At 43.0% G+C, this 22,441-nt stretch overlaps 1 protein-coding gene across 1 annotated transcript in view; it reads right to left on the bottom strand.

Annotated features, from left to right (window-relative positions):
* Positions 1–21,966, bottom strand: part of LOC131987057 (calcium-binding protein 8-like) — a 46,222-nt gene extending 24,256 nt beyond the window's left edge. The window contains exons 1-4 of the mRNA XM_059352200.1: positions 21,232–21,966; positions 11,250–11,374; positions 2,946–3,089; positions 528–640 (exon numbers count right to left, since the gene is read on the bottom strand). Of these exons, the coding sequence (XP_059208183.1) occupies positions 528–640; positions 2,946–3,089; positions 11,250–11,367 (375 nt within the window). The 5' untranslated portion in view covers positions 11,368–11,374; positions 21,232–21,966. The remainder of the gene's footprint in view (positions 1–527; positions 641–2,945; positions 3,090–11,249; positions 11,375–21,231) is intronic.
* Positions 21,967–22,441: the final 475 nt, after the last annotated feature.

Raw genomic sequence — 22,441 nt, 5'->3', positions numbered from 1 at the left:
CCCAGTTTAGACCCTTTAAAGCTCAGACTCTGCTCATACTGGGGCACATCCCATCCCTGAAATCTTTATTATGGAAATACCCGCTCTGCAACACTGAGAATGATAAACACACACCCACCCAAACCCCCAAAAACACACTCGCATAAAGAAACACACTTAATTCTCAGCAGGTCTCTTTTCCTTCAAGGCCCCGAAGTCGAAAAAGAAAAAAAGAGCTTCTGTTTTTTGAGAACAGCAGACGCAGGTGGGGGGCCTGAGAGTGTGTTTTTGTGTGTATTTCAAGCTAGTGTGTCTCTGTGCAGACTCCCTGCAGAACACAGGGTTTGTGCTTAAGGATGTAAGACTTGATCTGACTGCTGAAGCGCACAGTGAGAGGTGATGCAGAGTTAGTGAGAGGATAAGCATGCAGCTGATAAATGATGAGGAGTGTGAGTGATGAGGAACAAACTCCAGTGTTGGGAGGAAGAGGAAGAGGAAGAGGAAGAGGAAGAGGAAGAGGAAGAGGAAGAGGAGGGTTTGTCGTTTACCTGCCAGAAGATGTTGTCGATGGTGTTTCCGAGGAATCCTTCTCTGTTGTCGGACGACAGCAGTTTTGGCCCCAATATCGTCATGAACTCCTCAAAGTCCACCTGGCCGTCCCCTGCAGGCACGCAGAGACAGAGCAGGACGACAGAAAATCAGAGACACCCACAGGAAGGCTGGCAGACAGCAGCTAAATAATGCATTTTATGCTCAAGTTTATTCGCTCTGCAAAACAAAGAAAAGTGCCCCGAGACCGATCAACAGATGGATGTGCCCTCATCCGTGACAAAGAGCTGTGCATCATCAGCACTAATTCACCTATCAAATAAGATGTGTGCACCTGTGAGAGTGCGTGTCTGCGTGCATGCCAGTGACTCACTGCGGGACGATACAGGGAACATTCTTGCAATTTTAAATTCACAACTTGTAAGTGTTTGCATTATGTATTCTGCTGCTGCTTGTCGTCAGAGATAGCAATCAACAGCCAGCGTCCCATGGAATTAATACTCAGTGAACATCTCCCTGACAGCATGTCTTATAACACAGTTACTGCATCAACTTATTATGCGATATATTGCCAATATTGATATCAGCAGCAGTTTGCAGTGTGATCCAATGTTCTGTTCAGTATTTGGTACAATGAGCAGCTCATCAGAAGTCTCAGAGCTACTTTGTTGGTAAAATAACACTTTATTTTATGGCTCTGTAATTTCTGAATACTCTCCAACAAGTTCCCTGAAAAGAACTCTGTAATTTGGTGCTAATTACCGTTAAAATAGAGACAATATTCAACTCCTGCAATGAATGAATTCTAATTAATTGCTGTGTACGTAGGGAGTCGTTGGCACAGAGGGCCAGTTTAACATGCAATTTAACATGTATGCAGAATTAAGGTTTCAATTATATTTTGGCTCTAAATGGAGTTTTTCATTCAAAGAAATTCCTCTTCGATTAGTGCCACATTACACAGTTCTTTATAGGAAACATCTTGGAAATTTGCATGCCAGTAAAATGAAGCTTCGCCTTGTAATGCAGCATATAATCAGTATTAAGAATCTATTTTATGTCCTAAAAACCTGATTGCAGTCGCCTAAAAGTGCAGCTTTAAATTAGCATAATAGAATCTTATATTTTAAGAGTCCTTTGCCTAAAACCCAAGGGAGGAATAAGCATATAACATCAGATATCAATGGAATAAGATTTTTGAAGAAAGGACTTTATGGCCTAAAATGAATCATCTGAAGGAGCGTGCAGGTTGCCTAACACCTGATAATAATTGACTTTCACTAATTAATTGTGCCTAATAAACTGCTTTAAGCAGGCCAGTTTAACATGCAATTTAACATGTTTGGAGAATTAAGGTTTCAGTTATATTTTGGCTTTAAATTGAGCTTTGCTTGCAAAGAAATTCCTCTTCAATTAGTGCCAAATTACACAGTTCTTTACAGGAAACATCTTGGAAATTTGCACGCCAGTAAAATTAAGCTTCACCTTGTAACGCAGCATATTATCAGTGTAAAGAATCTATTTTATATCTTAAAAACCTGATTGCAGTCTTTTAAAAGTGCAGCTTTAAATTGGCATAATTGAATTTTATATTTTAAGAGTCCTTTGTCTAAAACCCGAGGGAGGAATAAGAACATAACACCAGAGATCAGTGGATTAAGATTTCTGAAGAAAGGGCTTTATGGCCTAAAATTAATCATCTGGAGGAGCGTGCAGGTTGCCTAACACCTGATAATAATTGACTTTCTCCAATTAATTGTGCCCGCGAACACTTTCAGTGCTTTATTAGCGCTGACATGGAGATGATAGAAGTCAGAGGTGGAGGATTTTAACAGAGATACTGTCGTCCCTCAGAACAAATGGCAGCGCTGCTCTCAGATGGTCATACTACTCATGGAGCCGAGAGGAAAAAGCTTTTAGCTTTGACCTTTGATATTTCCCTGCGAGTGGTGGAATCAGGAGCCGCCAGATAAGAACCGGCTAAAGATTGACTGGCTTGTTTGTGATTCAGGGACTGCTTAGGAGTAATTGCAATTCTCTGTGGATTTACAAGCAGAGCTGAAGTTTAAGGAGCAGGAGCCGACAGGTTCTCTCTTTATTCTCTCCAGGGGAATTTATATTTGACAATTGACCACCTGCTGCTCTGAAAGCAGTTTAGAAACAGTTTGCAGGAACATTTTGAAGGAGTCTGTAAGTCAAAATCTGATTCTGTTACTCTAAAGCAAGTAAGAGACCTTTTAAGTTATGTGTTTCTGGCACCAATTAACTGTTCTCACATTAAAATTTAACACATACGGAGGTAAAAAATCATATTTTACACAGAATAAACCAGACGCAGTTTGTGTTAAACTGTGCTTTGTGACTGTGGGTTTCCTCTGTGCATGCACCCAAGTGTGTGTCCTTATGTAGCACCTCACCATCCATGTCCAGTCTCTGCATGATGATGGCCAGCTCCACTTCGCTGGGCATGTAACCCAGGGAGCGCATGGCCATGCCCAGCTCCTGTTTGGAGATGAAACCATTCCCATCACGATCCAAAACACGAAATGCCTCACGGATCTCTGCAGGACAAATGGACAACATATCAGTGGACATTACTCTCTGTCTGCTGTCTGCTTCCTTTGGGGAAATATTTTACTGCCATCAATCCGTTTGGTCAGTTTTCCTCCTGCAAATATTTAAGGAAATCTGCTTCATATACACAGAAATAATTCTAGAGATAAACAGCAATAATGCAATGTTATTTTTAACCTGAAAAGGCTTGCAGACATTACATATGCAGACATATCTGCCCATCTGGCCGAGACGGGTGCAGAACTGTGATGATGCCACCCCCCAGTTCAGAAAATACGGTCAACCAGCTGTCGCTTCTTTTCACAATGCATGTATTTACTAGACACTACATACCATGCCTTCAAAATAAAAGCAGTTTTCCGGTTTAACTGTATTTCCATCTCATTTCAAATTGCAATTAAAAGGAAACTATCCATAATCAAAGACTCATTTTATTTCAGATGGACAGTGGACATCCTCAAGGTGTCCCACAGCTGACTGCAAGACATTCTGCCATTCGCCAGGACCTCCAGGCCTTCTAAGCATTTCTTCTGATGTATCATTTAAAAATAAAAGTCCTTTGAAATCTCAGATAATCAGCTATTTTTCCTCTACTTAAAAATGGCAGAATATGTGACATTTCAAAAGGCTTTCATTTTGAAAATATGGTATCAACCTTAAAATTGCAGCAACAACTTATGACACATGAAAGCATGAAAATGGCCTTCACATACTGCATTTGAAATTATTATTCAGGTTCTCAGCTTTCACCACTTCTATGGGACATCTACTATTGAACTGCTATCACCCCCTGAACATCCACTGCCACCCCACCCTAAATTCTCAACAAAAAAAAAGGGATAAAACTTATGTATTTATTTATTTTCTATGTGAAGTTGTGGGTGGTTTGTCTTGTTGGTGCTCGTTGTGGATTTGTGGTTAGTTTGAGAACAGGTTGGCAGGTTTTTTTGCAAGATGTGAATGTTTCTTTCACTTCTCCTTTGCTTTTCATTTAATCTGTGTGTCCTAAAGGTCAGTCTCATCACAGCAAATACAAACATCTGTTCATTTTTATTTTTTATTGCCTATAAAAAGGCTTCTGTTATCATTTCCTGCCTTCCTGCCAGATGTTAACGAGCTGAGTGAACAGCAGCAACAGCAGTGCTGGTCGTTTGGTCACACTCTGAAAATGGCATATGTTATGTTTACATTTTCCTGGCAAGGAGTTCTTTGTGTGGTTGTGTGCAGGCAGAAATAGTGTGATGTTGTCATAGCGACAGAAAACCTCTTAGCGAGGAGGTCGGGCCGTCAAACTGTGTGACCCGCTGCAGACCGCTGCATCTGATCTCAGCTGCTGGTACCTGTTAATAATTCCCTTGCTTGTAATCTATATTTTTATATAAAAAAGATGCGTCAAATGAGTATTTTTATGTTAAAGTAGTCACTAATAGTGAAAACTCACAGAGAAATATCACCTGACTACAGTGTGTTCTCCACCAGCCCACAGCGGATCTGTTTTGGTTTAGTGTTTTGAAAAACCCACTCCATAAACCCACTGTACACCACCTGCTCAGCACACACACACACACACACACACACACACCAGAGGCTTGCTACTGAACACAGTGGAGTATTTAGCAGCTAAAGAGCCTGATCAATCAATTAGTCAATCAAGTCAATCAGAGGTGATTTGTATCTTTCATGCAGGTTTGTGTAATTCAAAGTGACTGACAAGCCGATAATGAGATGGAGCAAAGTGCAGACAGTTTAAGATCAATGCACTTATTGTAAGTCGATTTGGACAAAAGCGTCTGCTAAATGACATGTAATGTAATGTAATGCACACAGGACGATACAAATCGTAAATAGGCCATAACAATGTATTTAGATGCTATAATAACAGTAATAGTATTAATAGTAATAGTAATAGTAGCAACCAGGGCCAGGTGGAGGCCACCAATCAGAGAAGACCAATATATCGCAGCTCAAAGTGCCCCTCAAACAAAAAGCATTTTTGGCCAAACTGTAGCTCCTATCATTGAGCCGACTTCACTTTGAGCATCCTGAGTTCTTCCTGGACGTCTAGATATGTGTTTTGTGTAGAAAAATTACCAAATTGTTTTTTTAGAGCGATCAGAAGAAATTGGTACCTCTGCTTTACTTCCAGAAATGTTCCTGCCTTTTTAACATGGCAGTCTATGAGGCTGTTGGTGCGTGTTGGTGACGCATCTGTGCGTCCTACGCCCAAACTATGAGTGAGAAGGCGATTTTTTCCTACGTTTCTATGTATAAATTATTTCTGTAGAGTGGTATCTGCAGCTTCGATCTATCCCTGTAATTTTTACCTAACCTTAATCAAGGGGTATTCGTGCCTAACTTTATCCAAAGTGTCATGTTTCAGTTTTTAAACCACGGACTGTATAAAACATCTGGATCGCTCCCTCGTGGCAGGCTGCAGTGCAAGTTTAAGCCCCGCCCCCTCCATGTTAGTGGATGGACATGGTCGTTCTGATGTTGTTCTTATCATGCTGATGTTTGTTCGAGTGTTCATTATTCTGATCAGTTTGGTTTTAATTAGTTATTTGATTCTATAAAACTGGGCTGTGACATCATGATTGACAGCTGTAACTGACTCCCTTTATCATACTGTGCAGACTCTGGCTCCATGTGACATCACAACATCTTCATACAGACTGTGGTTTTAAAACTGCAACGGTCACACACCACGTGTTTGCAGCATGGTTCAAGCCGGGCGAGTCACATGTCACAAAAGCAGACCGATGTTTCAAGCCGCAGTATTTGGTCTCTGTGATGTTTCTAGATGGTAAATGGACTGAACTTATATAGCGCTTTTATCCAAAGTGCTTTACGCTCAATCTGAACGTCCCAGATGCGTGACAGAGGAACAGGTGATCCGGCTCTGTGCTGCATTCAGAGGTAGAAAGAGAGCAGTGAAATTGGTGAGACAGAAAATATTTATCGTACGTTATCTGGTGATAAGAAAGGCACTTCCTTTCATACTTTCATCTCCCTATGTTCATATTCAACATATTTTTAAAAAATGTAAATATTTAAAGTTAACTGTAGTTTGCTGAAACATACAATGCATTGCATTCATTTACCCTGGACAGGTCTGCACACTATCAAAGGGCTGACACACAGAGACAGACAACCATTCACGCTCTCATTCACGTCTACGGGCAATTTAGAGTCATCAATTTAATCTAAGCTGCATGTCTTTGGACTGTGGGAGGAAGCTGGACCCAGGAAGAACCCACGCTGACACATGCAAACTCCACACAGAAGAGCTGCAGGCTGGAGTCCAACCTGAGCTAACCGTCTAGTTGTCTGAATATTAACTCTATGGAGTCTTGGGCTATTTTGTCCATTTTTGAATCCATTTCATGTCTTTTCGTGTCTTTGTAAGTCATTTTGTGTCTTTTTTGGTCATTTGTGTCTTTCTGTCTTTTTTTGTCATTTTATGTCTTTTTTTGGTCATTTTGTGTCTTTTTTTGGTCATTTTGTGTCTTTTTTAGTCCTTTAGTCCAACATAAAATGTGATTTTGAATATTTATTTTACTTTCAAAACACTATCATGCTAAATAAAGAATTTTAAATGTTGCAAATGTGAACAAAGGTTGCAAATATAACATATAAGAGGGTTACATCCAGTTCTATCATTTTATACTAAATATATTTGAGCTTGTCTCCAGTTTTACTTGGTATATCATCATCAAACTGAAACTGGCCTCATGGAGTTTACAGCCAGAACTTTAGAGGTAAATTTACAGTAGGGCTCCACGCTGCTTTGTTTTCTACTCTGGATGTGATGAAGAAGTCATGATTTGGAGCTTTTGGAGACTGCAGAGAGTTAAACCATCTAAACATCTTCTATTAGAAACCCAAAATTCAGCCTGAAAATGAGCTTAATTCGCCGTCTTTAAAGACATTCACACACAGTGGCAGTGAGCCGTCAGCTGGTGTCAGTGAGAGGCATTAATCCACAACATGAAATGAATGATTAACAGATCCGAGCAGGTCTGGAGACAGTGCTGAAAGGTGCTTCCCCGCTGCTGATAACATGCTTTCCCATTACCTGGGAGTGCTGCAGCGTTTCTCTCCTGCAAATCAAGGTGAGGGTGATCTCCTGCTCCCTCCCTCCCTCTCCCTCTTTTCTTGTCTCACTTACATCTTTATATACTTATTGTATTTTACAAACCCCGAGGGGCCTGTACCAATCCCTCCACACAGCACAATCTCCACCAGCAGTGCCAAGAGCATTTCCGACTCTCTCCTCCCACATAAAAGGCTTCCTTCTGACTTGAAATTGCAACTAAATGCACACACACACACCTCAAGAGAACATCTATCTGTGCAGCAGAATTACTCAAACCTCTGAGGATCTTCTCAGAAAACACCCTGGTCAGTCTCACTAATTGCCTGCCAATCAGCTGGCAGTATGCGAGCGGAGGTGGAGCTTTGGTCCAAGGTGTCGACGATATAAAGACAGGTAAAGCGGGAGAGACTTTACATATCTTTATTTTCACTCTGTTTTATCTGTCTGCACTTCAGGGGAAGGATTTCTGCAGATCTTTTCAGGAGGAGCACAATAGAGAGGAGTAATAGTCTGCTGCACGGTGAAATTTAAATCACAATTTCTCCAAGACTAATCCTTAACTTAAAACAATGAATTTTACATGAAGTTCATGTCTCTGTCTCTCTCAGGCTGCATGTCATTAATATTCTCGTCCTGACACGTTGCTCCTTCCTTCCTCTGTGTAAGAAGTCCGTCTCAGATCTGCCTCCTATGAACGTCTTTGCTCTGTCAGCTGCGTGAGAGCGCAAGTTCAGTCACAACCCCCCCCCACTCTATATAAGCCTGTAAATATCCCCAACGGCTGATAACTAGGCTGGAGCCACTGTCTCTCTTTTCTCTCTCTCACTAAATAAAGTGAGAATCAGAGTCGGGGGGATTGGGGAATGCAGGCGAGCGAGCGCGCAGCCTCCCAAAACAAAGTCAGATGAATTTGTATGCAGCTCAACAGTGAAAAGTACATTTTCAATAGGGTTCGAATGAGCCGGTCCTTGATGTATTACAGTGCGACGCCTGTGTGTGTTTGTATGAGCAGGCAGTCCTGTGAATTACCACTCCAACCCCCGAGGACCGAACATGTTCTCACTGTGATTGATGAAACGCCTCAAAACCAGAGAAAAGGATCGCGGCGAGCCAACACAGGGGTGATTAACTAGCCTTCTATCAGCACTAACAGATGATCCTAGAAGAACCTTCAGCGTTTCTCTGAAGTGGGATTAGGAGTTTTCAGATGCTGGCAGCAAACACGACAGATATTCTGTCCACATCAAACAATCCCGTCGGTCTCATTGGATGTGTGGCTGACGGGGTTTAGATAATGCCTCATCATGATGTCTCTGAGACACATGTCATTTATATAACTGCTCCAAGCAGGTCCTAACTGTTTTACCCTTCCCTCTGCCCTTGACAAACAGACAACGGGACTAATGATGGCGAGACATTCCAGTCTGCCTTCAGCACGCTGTGTTAGTGAACTGGGTTGAGAAGAGTTGTGCACAGGGGACGCTGGATTAAAAGATTTATGCTACAAAGTACTTCATACCAAAGCTCATTCGAGCAAACTACAATAGGCCACATGTATAAACACAAACAAACAGCCGCAGTCACAAACTCATGCTCACTGTCCTCGCCTTTCCCTCCGTAGCAGTGAAATATATGCAGCCACTGCAGCGTGCACATGTGAGGGCCAGATCGTCTGATTCAGGACTCAAAGAAACAAGATGTATTTTGCTTCAGGAGCTCTGGACGTTCACATTGCATGCTCAATCTGGATATTTTTGCTTTTTGTTTGGTTGTTCACGTGATTTTTTTAAATGTGGCCTATATCAGACTGCAGTATGGTCTCCTCTTAAAAAATGTTTGTACAGGCAGCACAATACGACCAATAATTACATTTTAGACTGTCCTCCCCCGCAGTCTGGTGGCCGTAATAATTACGAATGAAGCGAATGCAGAGGTGCAGGGGGTGAACAGAACTCACAGTCTGGGCAGCTGGATCAAACAAAATCAAGACTTTAAACCCAGCAGAACAGCGTTGGTGTCCCATGTGAAAACAATAGTGCAGCATGTGATTCAAACATCACTTAACTTCATGCATCATGTTTTTACTGAACTATGTCACTTCCAGTAGTCACATCCTCCTCCTATCTACTTCACCTACAGCATTTACATCATTTATTTACTGTTTAAACTGTCTTTTAGAGCCTTACAGGAACTGTTTGGCCCTAACCTTAGAGAAGTGATTCTGGAGACTTAAGTCAATGAAATTGCAGCCTTTTCTTACAACAATGTTTTAATAATAAAGACATGTAAATGGACCTGCTCTTATATAACGCTTTTCTAGTCAATTTGCGACCACTCAAAGCGCTTTAGACTACAGATTTCGCACATTCACCTATTCACACTGGTCCCACCTGCCACCACTGGGAATTCATTCACACACCAAAGAACACAGCATCGGGAGCAATTTGGGGTTCAGTATCTTGCTCAAGAACACTTTAACATGCAGGCTGCCATGGTTGGGGATCGAACAACCAACCTTCCGATCACCAGACGAATGCTCTACCAACTGAGCCACAGCCATCACATGTGCGATCTGCTCTGTACCACGAACCGCAAAACCTCATATGGGTCATTTTGAGTCTAGTTTTATATCTTTATACTAAATATATTTGACTTTATCGCCAGTTTTACAGCAGGACGTCATAAAGAAGAACTTCTGAATTACGCAAAGAAAGATAGTACGCACCAGGTGGCAACCCCCCTATCTGAGCATGGTGACAAACCAGGCAGTGCCTCAAGCTGCATTCTACCAAAAATTCCAGCAGGGGGTGCTGATTATTTATATACAGTCTATGTTACACACATATGCTTTTGCCCCCTGGCTGCAAGTGCTGTTTGTACACAAGACACCCGTCTATACACTATACATTGATGATGTATGAAGCAAACTAGACATGCTGTGTTCAAAAAGTTAGCAAGCTAATAAAATAAAGTTAATAACCTGACTTCATGATTTTTGAGCCAGGCAGGGAACCGTTAATCAATGCATGTTGCTGGGTGCTGCCATGTCTATCCACCTTTCTCACCTAATTCCCTGAAGGCCACCTCCAACATCACCTGCTGTCGCCGCCACCAGTTCTGCTACAGATGCTAAGTAAAGTCTGGCTGCTGCAGCACTAAACATTTCAGTTAGTTTAGCGCATTTGGCAGCATTTTCCGAGAGGGCTTGTCATTTGTTTTTGTCATAATTTTCCCGTGACTCCTATGCATTTTTATTCATTTTTATTTTGTCTGTGCATGACTGACTGATGATTGACAGCCGATGGGCCCAAGGAGGAGGGGCCTCGGCTCTTGGCCCTCCCTCTAACTGTTTTATTTTAACCATTGGCCAATGAGTCTTCCAAAAAGGTTGTTCGAGCCAAAAGACTTGTTGGGCCATGACGTGAGTGGCTGATTGATTGATTGAGCGGCAGAAGGGGCCAATCACACCTCGGCCCTCTCTCTACTGTTTTATTAGCCATTGGGCAATCAGTAAACCAAAATATAAATTAAAAATTAAAAATATATATATATATATATATCATTGGCCCAAAAGACCTGCCGGCCCACCAAGCATTTGCCAGATGGCCAGTCCAGCCCTGGTCTGTCGTTCAGGTTGGAGATCTTGTTGCTCTTTTTACCAAACACTTCTTTGTCAGCGCTTATGTCCTGCAGGACTGATTAAAAACTGAAATTATGATACGAACACAGATATATTGGTGTCCTACGTTACACCCATATATATATTATTTGATTTCTGTCAGGCGCTGCTTCATTCTGAGTCCTGTGACTGATTTTATTTCCTAAGCACCATAATTGGAAACCAATGCATCCAGTCAAGCTCTGACAAAGTAGCTGAATGGAAAAACCGTTTCCCCAGGAGGATTGAGGCGTTGTAACTGCATTGTTCCAGTAGTGAAACATTAATTGCTAGCACCTCACACTTTACTCTGCCGTCGCCCCACGTCCTCCCATCCCACCTCCCACCCTGCCTCCCCCCTCTCCCTCTCCCTCTCCCTGGAAGCACACTCACCTCCCAGCTCCTCTGTGGAGATGCTGGTGAGCTGGAAGGCTTCGCTGCCCTCCGTCAGGGAGCTGCTCAGGTAGTTGTCTGGATAGAGCAGGCCCGCCCGCACATGGTGGAATGGCATCTTCTCCCTGCAGAGCACACACACACACACACACACACACACACACACACACACACACACACTGTCTTAGTATATTAACCCGCCAGCAGAACATCTGATTATTTTTGCATTTCTTTTGTCTTTCGAAAGCTGCAACATGCTCAATTTTAAGGCCATACAGAAGATGCTGATATCATATGAAGCTAGAAGATCTGTTAGCATGTCATGATGTCTCAAATAATGCACCAAAGTTAGGAAAAAAATTCTAGCTCATTTTCCCTTTGAAAGGCTGTCGCAGGTCATTGAGCTCAAGTTTCACTCACTAACATCATCACACATGAAGAAAATTGGGCTCATTGAATCCACAAGAGTCTGAGCTTCCCAGTCAGACCCGATTTATGCAGCTCTGTGTATAAAATGAGCTGCTGAGACCTCTAGGATAATCACAGCCTCATGAAACTTTACAACCACAAACTAGAGACCTAGAGCCTTCAGAGGATGGATGGCTTTACACACTATAAGCAACACAAATGTACAAAATACACAAATCTACGAAAAGTTTCTGAAACCAAATTACAGCATGTGTACAGCTGTTGTTCTCAAGGTCTTGGTGTCTGAGTGGGGCTCAGCATGTGCATGAGAGAGAAATCTCCAGGTAAGAGGGACTCTTATGTGTGTTCAGACTCTGAGCCCGTTTTAGAAACTCCTGTGGAGGGAACAGTGTTCCTTTCTCTGCTCATTTCTGGGAGAAACCGCTGTCTCCTTGTGGCAGAATCACAGTGACAAATTATGTAATCACATTATAATTCAATGGAGTCGCAAAAAAATAAATATATTCCACTCTTATTGTTCTGATAAATACCACGAGGAAGTCGGTATTATCTGGCGTCAAGTCTCTCGCTTGTCTCTCAGACCTGCTCGCTCTTTGTTCAGGAGAAGCACCAAAGTCCTGTCAGTTTCCTCTAAACCTCGCCGTCACATCTCCTCTCTTTGTTTCCTTGTCTTTCCTCTCCTCTGATCGTGTCCTCTCCCCTTCTGTCCCCGTTTCCTCTCCTCTCCTCATTTCCCTTCATTTCCTCTCCTTGTTTTCCCACCACTTGTACCCCTTCCCTCCTCTCATCTCCTTGATCCCTATCCACTTCTATCCTTGTTTCCTCTCCTTCCCCTTACTCTCTTCTTCGTGTTTCCTCTCCACTTGTATCCATATTTCGTCTTCTTGCCCTTACTTGCTTATCCTTGTTTCCTCTCCACTTGTATCCTTGTTTCCTCTCCTTTCCTCTCCTTGTTTCCTCTCCTTTCCCTTGCTCTCCTCTCCTTGTTTCCTCTCTGCTTGTATCCTTGTTTCCTCACCATTTGTATCCTTGTTTCCTCTCCTTTCCCTCCTCTCATCTCCTTGATTCCTCTCCACTTGTATCCTTGTTTCCTCTCCTTTCCCTCCTCTCATCTCCTTGATTCCTCTCCACTTGTATCCTTGTTTCCTCTCTGCTCGTATCCTTGTTTCGTCTCCTTGCCCTAACTTCCTTCTCCTTGTTTCCTCTCTTCTCCTTTTTTTCTCACAACTTGCATCCTTGTTTCCTCTCCTTTCCTTTGCTCTCCTCTCCTTGTTTCCTCTCTACTTGTATCCTTTTTTCCTCTTCTTTCCCTCCTCTCCTTTCCTTGTTTCCTATCCTCTCCTCATTTCCTCTATGTTGTATCCTAGTTTCCTCTCCTTTCCTTTACTCTCCTCTCCTTGTTTCCTCTCCTTGCCATTACTTTCCACTTGTATCCACTCTTATTGTTCTGATAAATACCATGAGGAAGTCGGTATTAAATAGCTTCGAGTGTCTCACTTGGCTCTCAAACCTGCTCACTCTTTGTTCAGGAGAAGCACCAAAGTCCTGTCACTCGCCATCGTTTCCTTTAAACCTCGCCGTCAGATCTCCTGACTTCCTGTCCCGCTGGACAATCCCCGACCGACTCACCGAGAGACCTGCGGGGCCTGACGGGGCATCAATCACACGCGGCCCCGCTGTCGTATGATCAGAGAAACGCTCTGCTTTTGATTCATGCTCCTCTGAGGGCTCTCCCAGTGTAATATTTTGACACTGGCGATATGCTTCATGCAATATTCCTGCCAATAGTACACGCTCCACTGTCGAGGTGAGGGAGAAAGACAGAGAGAAGGATGGGGAAGGAGGAAGAGATAGAGATCCCGAGAGTATTTTGTGAGCGTGCTGCTGCCAGACAGCAGAGATAGAGATAGAAGAGGGATGTCTCTGTCGCAGGAAACATGCTCAAAGTATAAACATCTCTCCTCTCCTCTCCTCTCCTCTCCTCTCCTCTCCTCTCCTCTCCTCCGTTACTTGAGACTTAAATCCTTTGTGGACTTTGTGAGTCTGAGCCAGGGGACGGGACACAGACTGAGCGTAAAGACAAAGACGGTGTAAAAAGGTTAAGAGCCGCAGGACGAAGACTGTCTGCTGATCTGTAGAGGACAATGGATGTGAAAACAGCTGAGTGCATGTGTGCGTGACATACAGACAGACATTGTGTGTGTGTGTGTGTGTGTGTGTGTGTGTGTATGTGTGTGTGTGTGTGTCTGTGGTTTGTAAGTTGGTGTATCCATCAGTCCTCTGGTTCTACTCTCGTCCCATCTTCACATTAAATCTGTCTGAGACTGTCCTCCCTAAAATACAACCTTGTGTCGTTTGTTCAGCATCTTATTACGACTTATATTTACGTCTGTAGTTAGTGGCGCCCTCTAGTGGCTGTATTAACTGTCACCTACGTTTCAAAAGAAAGGGCAATGATGTTATTTGACAGTTATGTAACTTAACCTCTGTGTTTAGCTGGTCGTGGTCTACGTCTTGTCTTATATCACTATTTAACTACCTTGCTTCCAGTTTGCTGAAAGATAGATAGTGTATGGGTAAGATATTATCTTACACATTCACACAGTCAATGGCTTTTTGCCAGCTGTCCTTCCTGCATTTAGAAGCTGTAACTTGCTTTTAGCCTCATGTGTTTAACTTGTTGATACTTGTCTAAAATTATAGTTTTATCTTTATTTGTGAAAGACGGGAGACTTGTCTGTGTTTGCTAACACGCAATACTCGTTGTTTGGTTAAGTGAAGACAGATAAGGAACGTTTTCACATTTTTACTGAACTATGTCACTTCCAGTAGTCACGTGGTCCTCGTAACTACTTCACTTCCAGCATTTACATAATTTATTTACTGTTTAAACTGTTTTACAACACCTAACAGGAACTGTTTGGCCCTAACCTTAGAGAAGTGCTTTTGAAGCACGGATTCAACCAAACTTCAGCCTTTTTTTTCTCTTTTTACAACAGTGAACCTTATGTTTATGTTGTAGTCCATCGTTGTTAAAGACTTAAGTGCCTCGATTAGTTCTGTCTGTGTTTTCTCTTTTCTGTTTTGTTCATCAAGAGGATTTTGTTTTCTTGATTTAGATTATGTTGAGTAATGTCTTTGTCTCTCCCTGAAGAGTGATATTCTGCTTTCACCTGAATCTAATCATCCACCTTTAGGCTCCGTTTACATGATGACGGTCTGAACAGAAGATGCAAAAGTGGCGTCGCGTCTTCACTTTTTATTCCGCGTTTAGACGAGCGTTTTCAGGAGGAAATCTGCTGCATACGGTGACGCTAAAGTGTGTGGACTTGGATTGGGTATGCATGCCAGGCGGCATCACTTAAAGCGATAAGAGCATCTTTGGGCATGCAGAAGTTTTCACGCCACGCATTTTCATCAGCTACTCCTTCCACAAAGTTCTCCACCATCCACTAGATCTCCCAGGTCTCGTCCAAAGCCGTCTGGCTCGCCTCCCACCAATTGGTGCATCCAAAATGTGACAGAGGTAATTCCAGATCCTTCTCTGTTCACTAATACTATCTGTACATATCCTGTACATTTGGTGGAAAGACTCCTGTGAGTTTATTAGAGCTGCCAGAGCAGCTTGAAGGTCCGACGCATGGAAATGATCCCACATGTTTGTTTATTTTAAGTTTTCCACTCTGGAGGGTGGTTTCAGATTTTTGCGTTTTTAAGCCCGAAAAACGATGTCACCGTCTAAATGAAAAACTTCTGATAAAATATTTTGATGTTTTTACCCGCAAGCGTCTGTGTGCAGTTCGTACTGTCATGTTTTGTCCAAAAAGCGAATCCTGAATTCATAAGATGAGGAGGCACCCAGGTCAAGTGGAAGAAGAAGAAAATGGAAGGCAAAGAAATCCTAATATATAAAATCACTTTGATCACTGGACCAAACAAGTTGAACTGCTAACAGGCAGTAGCCATGACAGGAGATATTGATGCAGCCCCTCTATTACACTTCTGTGGCTTCAGCTTGCACAAGAGAGCTTTTTCTTCAGTTTCTTAAAAAGGCAGATGAAACAACTGAGACTGACTGAGGAGGATTCGGGCCAGGAAGGAGAAGTTTCAGAATTTTCATTATGACCCCAGAGAATATAATCAACTGCAAGCTACAACCTGATTATCCTCAATACGTCAAAGGGATTTTAGTTCTACACCTTAAGTATTGTGGTTATTGCTCATTTTATGACATTAATGAAAATCAGGTTGTAGCTCACAGTAACTGTTGGATAGAAAAAATGTTCCTCTGATGACTTATTGAATCCGTGAACATCTTTACAACTTTACCAACACAGAAAGTGACTTTATTCTCAACATTTCCACTTTTTTCTCAAAGTGCATAATGAAAAAAATGTCCTCCTCTCATTATTTTAGGTCTCCTACCTGGCACTGATCCTCTTCCATAGAGACTAAATAGAAAAAAATCACATCACATGTTTGTTCTAAAGACGAGACTCTAAAGGCAAAAACTTTTTTTTTCATGGATTGGCCAATTTTTAGATTTTTGGGCTGTTTTCTCCCATAACACGTCTTCTTTCAGAATAGTGGAAAGAAAACATTTAGGTGCATATTTGACTATATTTTGTAGATTGCAGCGTATCGAATCGCGAGTGTGGTCTAAATCTTTTATAGAAAGCTCCTACTCTCCTGCACCATATTATGTGTTTTACATGTTCTATATTGTTGTTGCTATGCATTAGAGTTATTTTGTTGTCTTCAAATAGTCATTTCCATTCAGAATGTATTAAATCTTTAAAGGCCGTTTTCTCAAAATGAGTTTTTTCTCATAAATCTCAACTTCAGCTCCACTTACAGACACCAAACTGACCAGTTTTATTCCTAACTTTATTCTGAAGGTCGATTGATACAACATTTGTTCTTAAAAACTTGACGAAATATTGATTTTTTTTTGTTGTTGTTGTGTTTGACAGTATTTTCTGATTTATGACAAAAAAAATTCCTTCTGTAAAAAATCGAACATATCAACAAAATAAAAAAATAATAACTTTGACATTTTCTTTATCCAATGTTCAGATATATGTCCTATATGCTGTATAGAAAATATTCCAATTAGTGCATATTTAATGAGTTCACACCTCATTTGCAAATATAAACAAAGTTTCAGAAAACGTGTAATGCAAGAAAATATTCTCCTAATTTAAATAACAAACTGGGGAAATTTCATGGATATATCTATAGGTTAAAAATAATTACCCTATTCACCTGTAGTGTCTTCTCTAAAGTGATGGACAGAAACATGTGACAGGAAACAACAGGTTTATATGACATATATATGACTATTAAAGAGAAAAAGATGAAGATTGGCTTTTTTTCTTCACCTGACAATAGTGTTTCTGGTGGTGACTGGTTAGTTAGACCCTCAGGTGTGCTGGAATACATGCATATACTGAGTAAACATGCTGGGAATATGTGCATATGTGTGTATTTGAATGAATGTGCAGATTTTTACATGTACATTTTGAATTATCTCCACCAAGCGTGAGCCTGGAGGGGATGTATCTGTCCATCTGTGTGCAGCTAATCTCCTAAACTGCTGGACCAGTCAGCTAGATATTTATTTGCACATTTATGATCAAGTCATCCACAGCTGCTTCAGTTACATAGCGAAGGCATTTCCAGCATTCTGCTAAGCCAAGAACAAGCATTGCCTCGTCTATCGAGCCCAAATTTTGGCCTTTGGCATTTATGCATCAACAAGCCTGTTGCTTTTCATTTAGGCGCCCTGAGAGTTTGACTGCAGGATCAATTTTGTGTTTATTTATTTTACCTGTGGTAGTCACACCAATAGGGCTGTTTCCACTACCGGGCAATACCGGACTATACCCGGAATGAGGCGGGTCTCACTTGCCGAAATGCCCCTAATTTGAATACGAGCAGTCCAGAGCCGGCTTTTGTCAGGACTTTTTTCGTCCCTGTAGAAGAGCAGGGTCTTTTTTCTCCCCTGAAAACAGCCTGGTTACTGATTGGATAGATTGGATAAGCAGGATGTGACGTATTACTCTACACAACAACAACACACGCCATTTGTAAAAGCCGGCGAAGCAGTGTTTACCGACTTTCCAGATCCCCTTTGTGACTACTTTTTTACTTTTTTCAAGAAAGTGACTGGAGACAAATCCAGCGACCCCTTCTTACTTTACTTAGCAGCAGTTTGCTACAGTTAGCTCTGTAGCAGTACAGTGTGTATGTGCTGCTGCTGCAGGAGGTGTTCACTTAGCGATCTCTGTTTGTTTACAACAAGCACCAGACACTCTGTGTACAGTTAGTGATGCTGTTAATTCACAATCACTATGTTTATGATCAGGGGAGACTCTGTGCATAATTAGCCATTCTGCTTTCAGCTGCTGACGTTGTGCACAGTTAGCACAGAGTGAGTGGACTTTAGAGAGGGTGTGGCCTGAGACTTTACCGGGGGACACTTTTCCCCTAGTGGAAACATGGCTAATGTAGACATTGCCACCATTGCTTTCTGGCATTGGGAAGTCTCCTATATGTCGAAAAACAATCACCATCATGTCTGGATTAATAATATCACTCGGGGTGCACACAGCTCAGTGAATTTCACTGCCTTCTTCAGCAACTACATCTGGTTGACTGCGGGAACAGCACTAATGCTTCAGTATGAACCAAAAATAAACTGATTCTGCTGTGATTTAATTACAATGAATGGATCAAATGTATGCAGAAAAAACTGAAATATGATGTAGATGTGTAAAAAGTCTGACTCCTATGCAGACTATTCTTTGCACCTGATGGAGATCTTTTCTAGTTTATATGTTTGTTCACATCCATGCACATTAATTGTTTATTTTTGAGTATACTTCTGCTGACTGTTTAAATGAATGAATGCTTGTCTATGTTTAAATTCCTGTGGGTGCATTAATGCATGCAGGTCTGTCAGAAAAGTTAATGTGTGTAGCTGTATATCAGATGCACCATTGTTATTGTCTTCTCTTTGGGTAGAATTGTTTATATTTACATTATGATATTCAAAGTTTGTCAGTGATTTGTAAGTGATATGTGGCGCGTTTAAAAGTGAATATATTTATGCAAATGACAAAAAGAATTAATTGCGAGATTAAAAAACGACCACAGTGAAAAAAACAAGGAACATTTTAATGGATGTTAAATAAGCCACAGTGAGCCGAGAGTTCTAAATTCTTCAATTCCTCAAATTAAACAGGATCAGGCAATTATTTAATCAGTGCACAAATTAATAAGACATATGATATGCAATTAATACGAGAATGTATTTTAACAGTCCATCTGCTCTCACAATTGTTCCACTGACAGAAACACCCACTCACTTGTGGCAAAAACCAGCAGACACACACACACACACACACACAAACACACCAAACTCCATCTCTCTCTCTTTGTACCTCTCTCTCCCTATTTTCCTCCCATATATTTTTGGATTTAGGTTTACTCGCGAAAACACAGACTGTTGTCACAGAGATGGGCATGAGAGCTGACAAGGACAAGCTTTAGCAGAAAACCTCCATCTGATAAGCCTCATCGACTGGCGGAGAGCAGACAGACAGACAGGTGAGAGAGTGATGGAGGAGGAGGAGGGTGCAAAGGGGATGAAAGGAGAGAATGAAAGCGCTGCTGGCTGACAGTGTTTGAACTGTGGGGTCACCTGCACCCCAGGGAGCCGGGTTTCAAGTCTGCAGCGCGGTGATCAGAACAAATTTAAGCTCAGACTGGAGGGAAGAGGCTGAGATGAAGGGAAGAGGAGGCGCTGAGAGGGAGCCAAACGCTGGGAATAGGTAGAAAGGAGAGTCATGTTTTTCCCTCACCTCCCTCCGTCCCCGCGGAGAGGAATGCATTAGCAGAATGGCAGAAGAGCTGAGAGGTCACAACAGTATTTTTGCCCAACAGCTCACGCACAGCGGTACCACCACACACAGACAAAAACAACACATCAAGCCTCATTCTCCAGATCAAAGAAAACAGGTTGTTGCTGCTGCGGCAGCCGCTGATTAACCATCAAAACATGCAAAACTGAGCGATTTAACTTCATCCAAGGACCATCTGATGCACACTGGTTCTGTTAGCCGGCCAGGCAGACTTCAAGATAAATCAACAAATTATTCTGTTTTCACTTCAAGCCACTAAAACATCAGTTAGCTCTCCTCTAGTTTGGGAGATAAGGCCTGTCGCCTGCCAGAAATAATGATCAGCTGAAGCGGTGTTGGATGTGATTCGTCAAAGACAAAATGGACAAATTTTAAACATCAAAAAGAGGGCATGTTTCAGCTCAACAGGCAAGCAACAATACAAAGGCTTCTTATTAGATCTGCAGCTATAATCAATCATAAAAAGAGAAAATAAAGGAGATCAGATCTGTTTTCTGTCACAGCTCAATGTCACACTGTCCTCCTCAAGTCACCTTGGGCAAAGACAGGCAGCTGTGATCTCTGCTGTCTCTCTCTTACCCATCAAGGCAGTACTCTAAAAACATTTCCTCTACAGAGGCGCTGGATGGGCTGCACATGTTGTCGCCTGCAGCTCGCGGAGGTCACTCTGGGTCATCCAACACGCTCCGTCTGACCCCCACCAGCAAGCTGCTGCACCACTGGAACGAGGCGGAGGAGACGCGGACTTGATCTTCTGTCAGGTGGCCCAGCGAGTCCCAGCGGACGGGAATAGAGTTGGACACCCACGACTGTCTGTCTGTCCGTCTGTCTGTCTGCAGGCGCGCGTCTGCAGGGAGGGAGCGCAGCTGGACTCACACAAGCTGAGCTACATGACACCCTCATTGCACCGAGAATGGGGTGTCTGAGAATTAAAAAAACAAAAGAATGAAAAAAAAAGAAGAAAATGCGCGCTACCCTCCAACAATGCTCGTACGCACGCACGCACACACACACGCACAGCACGTACCCCAACACCCTCCATGTGTTCAGACCAACAGGCGGGTCCCCCCGGGGGATCAGATGATGGATGTGAGGCAGGTGACAGATTTGGCCATCACGCTTTATGACTGGAGTTTTTCTTTTCTGAGCATCTGGTGATACAACTGGGCTTTACAGACTGCAGCCAGTCCCCATTTATCACCAGCAGTATGTTGCTGCTGCTGCATGTATAGTGATGGAGTGCTTTACGTCCCGCTGCGTGTCAAGACAATTATACTGTAATTACACTTACAGCGCGTGTATGATGGACCTATAATCACCTAATCACACCGATCAAACCGCCCCACGCGGCGCGCACTGACGCGCGCAAACAGCTGGAAAATAGATTTCCAGGAGCAATTGGAATGCAAATCATTACCATGTCAGCCATTATTAAAAACAACAACATCTATCTGTCAACAACACACACACACATACATAAGAGGTCTATTTACTCGCGCACAAGCACGCGCACACAGATTACAACAGGTGCAGCCGCGGCTCTGCGGCCATCAGCGGCGCAGACCGACGCATGGGCGGTAATCACCTTGATCACCTTTAACACCAGGGTGCAGACTGATGGATCCTACCTGCCCGTGAAACGACGACTGCTCCCCGGTGTGAGACGCGCCCCGCTCGGTTAGGACACTGAGGGTCTTCTGAATGGCCAAGATGTGTTTAGTCCGTTTGCATACGTCCTGTGCTCTTCAGGAGTCCGTCCGACAACCAGAGATGGACTCATTAAGTCCGTGTGTGGGACCTGCCTCGGGGATTCACCGCTGTGGCATGTGCTCCGCACTTTTTAGGTAGTTATTGTATAAAATATCAACTGGTTAGGTGGTGAGGAGGAGGAGGAGGAGGATGGAGGAGGATGCTGCTGCGAGATTTTTCAGCTGCACATGAATGGCCTCCCATCCGTTTTTCTCTACATCTCACTTCTCATCGCCATATCTTAAATATTTGGGATGAAGCAGTTGGTAGATAGAGTGCCAAATCTTCGTCCTATCAGCTCGCCCAGACGGACGCCACCCAGCCGCCCACGGGTCTGGGTCTAACAACCGGAGCTGCCGCTGCCGCCGCTGCTGCTGCTGCCTCTGCCTCTTAGAAAATAATAAAAAACAATATTAATAATAAAACACGGTTCAAATTCAGTCTTCTCTGTCGAATCAGCGCCGGTGGATGGACGCTGTGAGCGCAGATCGGTGAGGCAGCAGCGGAGGGAAGGGAAGGGATCTCCCGGTGCGTTTATCGCGGCTACTCCCGGTGACAGAGTTAACCCATTTATCGGTCCAGTCCGGTAAAGGAGGGGCCACATGGGCAGGCAGAGGTGCGACTGTGTGTAGGTGGAGGTGAGGCGGGAATATGCGACGCTCAGGGGGAAGCAGGTGTGTATGTGTGAGGGAGTGAGAGAGAGAGGGAGGGGTGGGGGTGGGAGAGGGAGGGGGGGTAGGGTGGGTGGGGGTTGAGGTCCGAACAATTAAGGTTTCAATGGCTCAGTGAAGCAACATCTCCCCTGGGGAAGTGTGTGTGTGTGTTCTCATTTAGCCATTCTTCACAGCTTTAAGAGTCATTGATGACCAATTATGGTGCTTAGGAAATGACATCAGCCGCAGTACTTAAATGATGCAGTGTATGTCTCCCCCCCCCACCTCCCCTTTCCTCCCCACCACCCATCCCAAAATCTTCTTCTTCTTCCTCAACCCAAAAAAACCTCTTTTTTTTCCCCGCAACTCTGTCTGTGTGTTTCCCTCTCTACCCTTCCACTATCCAATTTACTCCCTATAAGCTGCTAATTATGTA

This window comes from Centropristis striata, chromosome 15 (assembly GCF_030273125.1).
Source record: "Centropristis striata isolate RG_2023a ecotype Rhode Island chromosome 15, C.striata_1.0, whole genome shotgun sequence".
Classification (NCBI taxonomy): domain Eukaryota; kingdom Metazoa; phylum Chordata; class Actinopteri; order Perciformes; family Serranidae; genus Centropristis; species Centropristis striata.
This window is presented reverse-complemented; position numbering and strand designations above follow the sequence as displayed.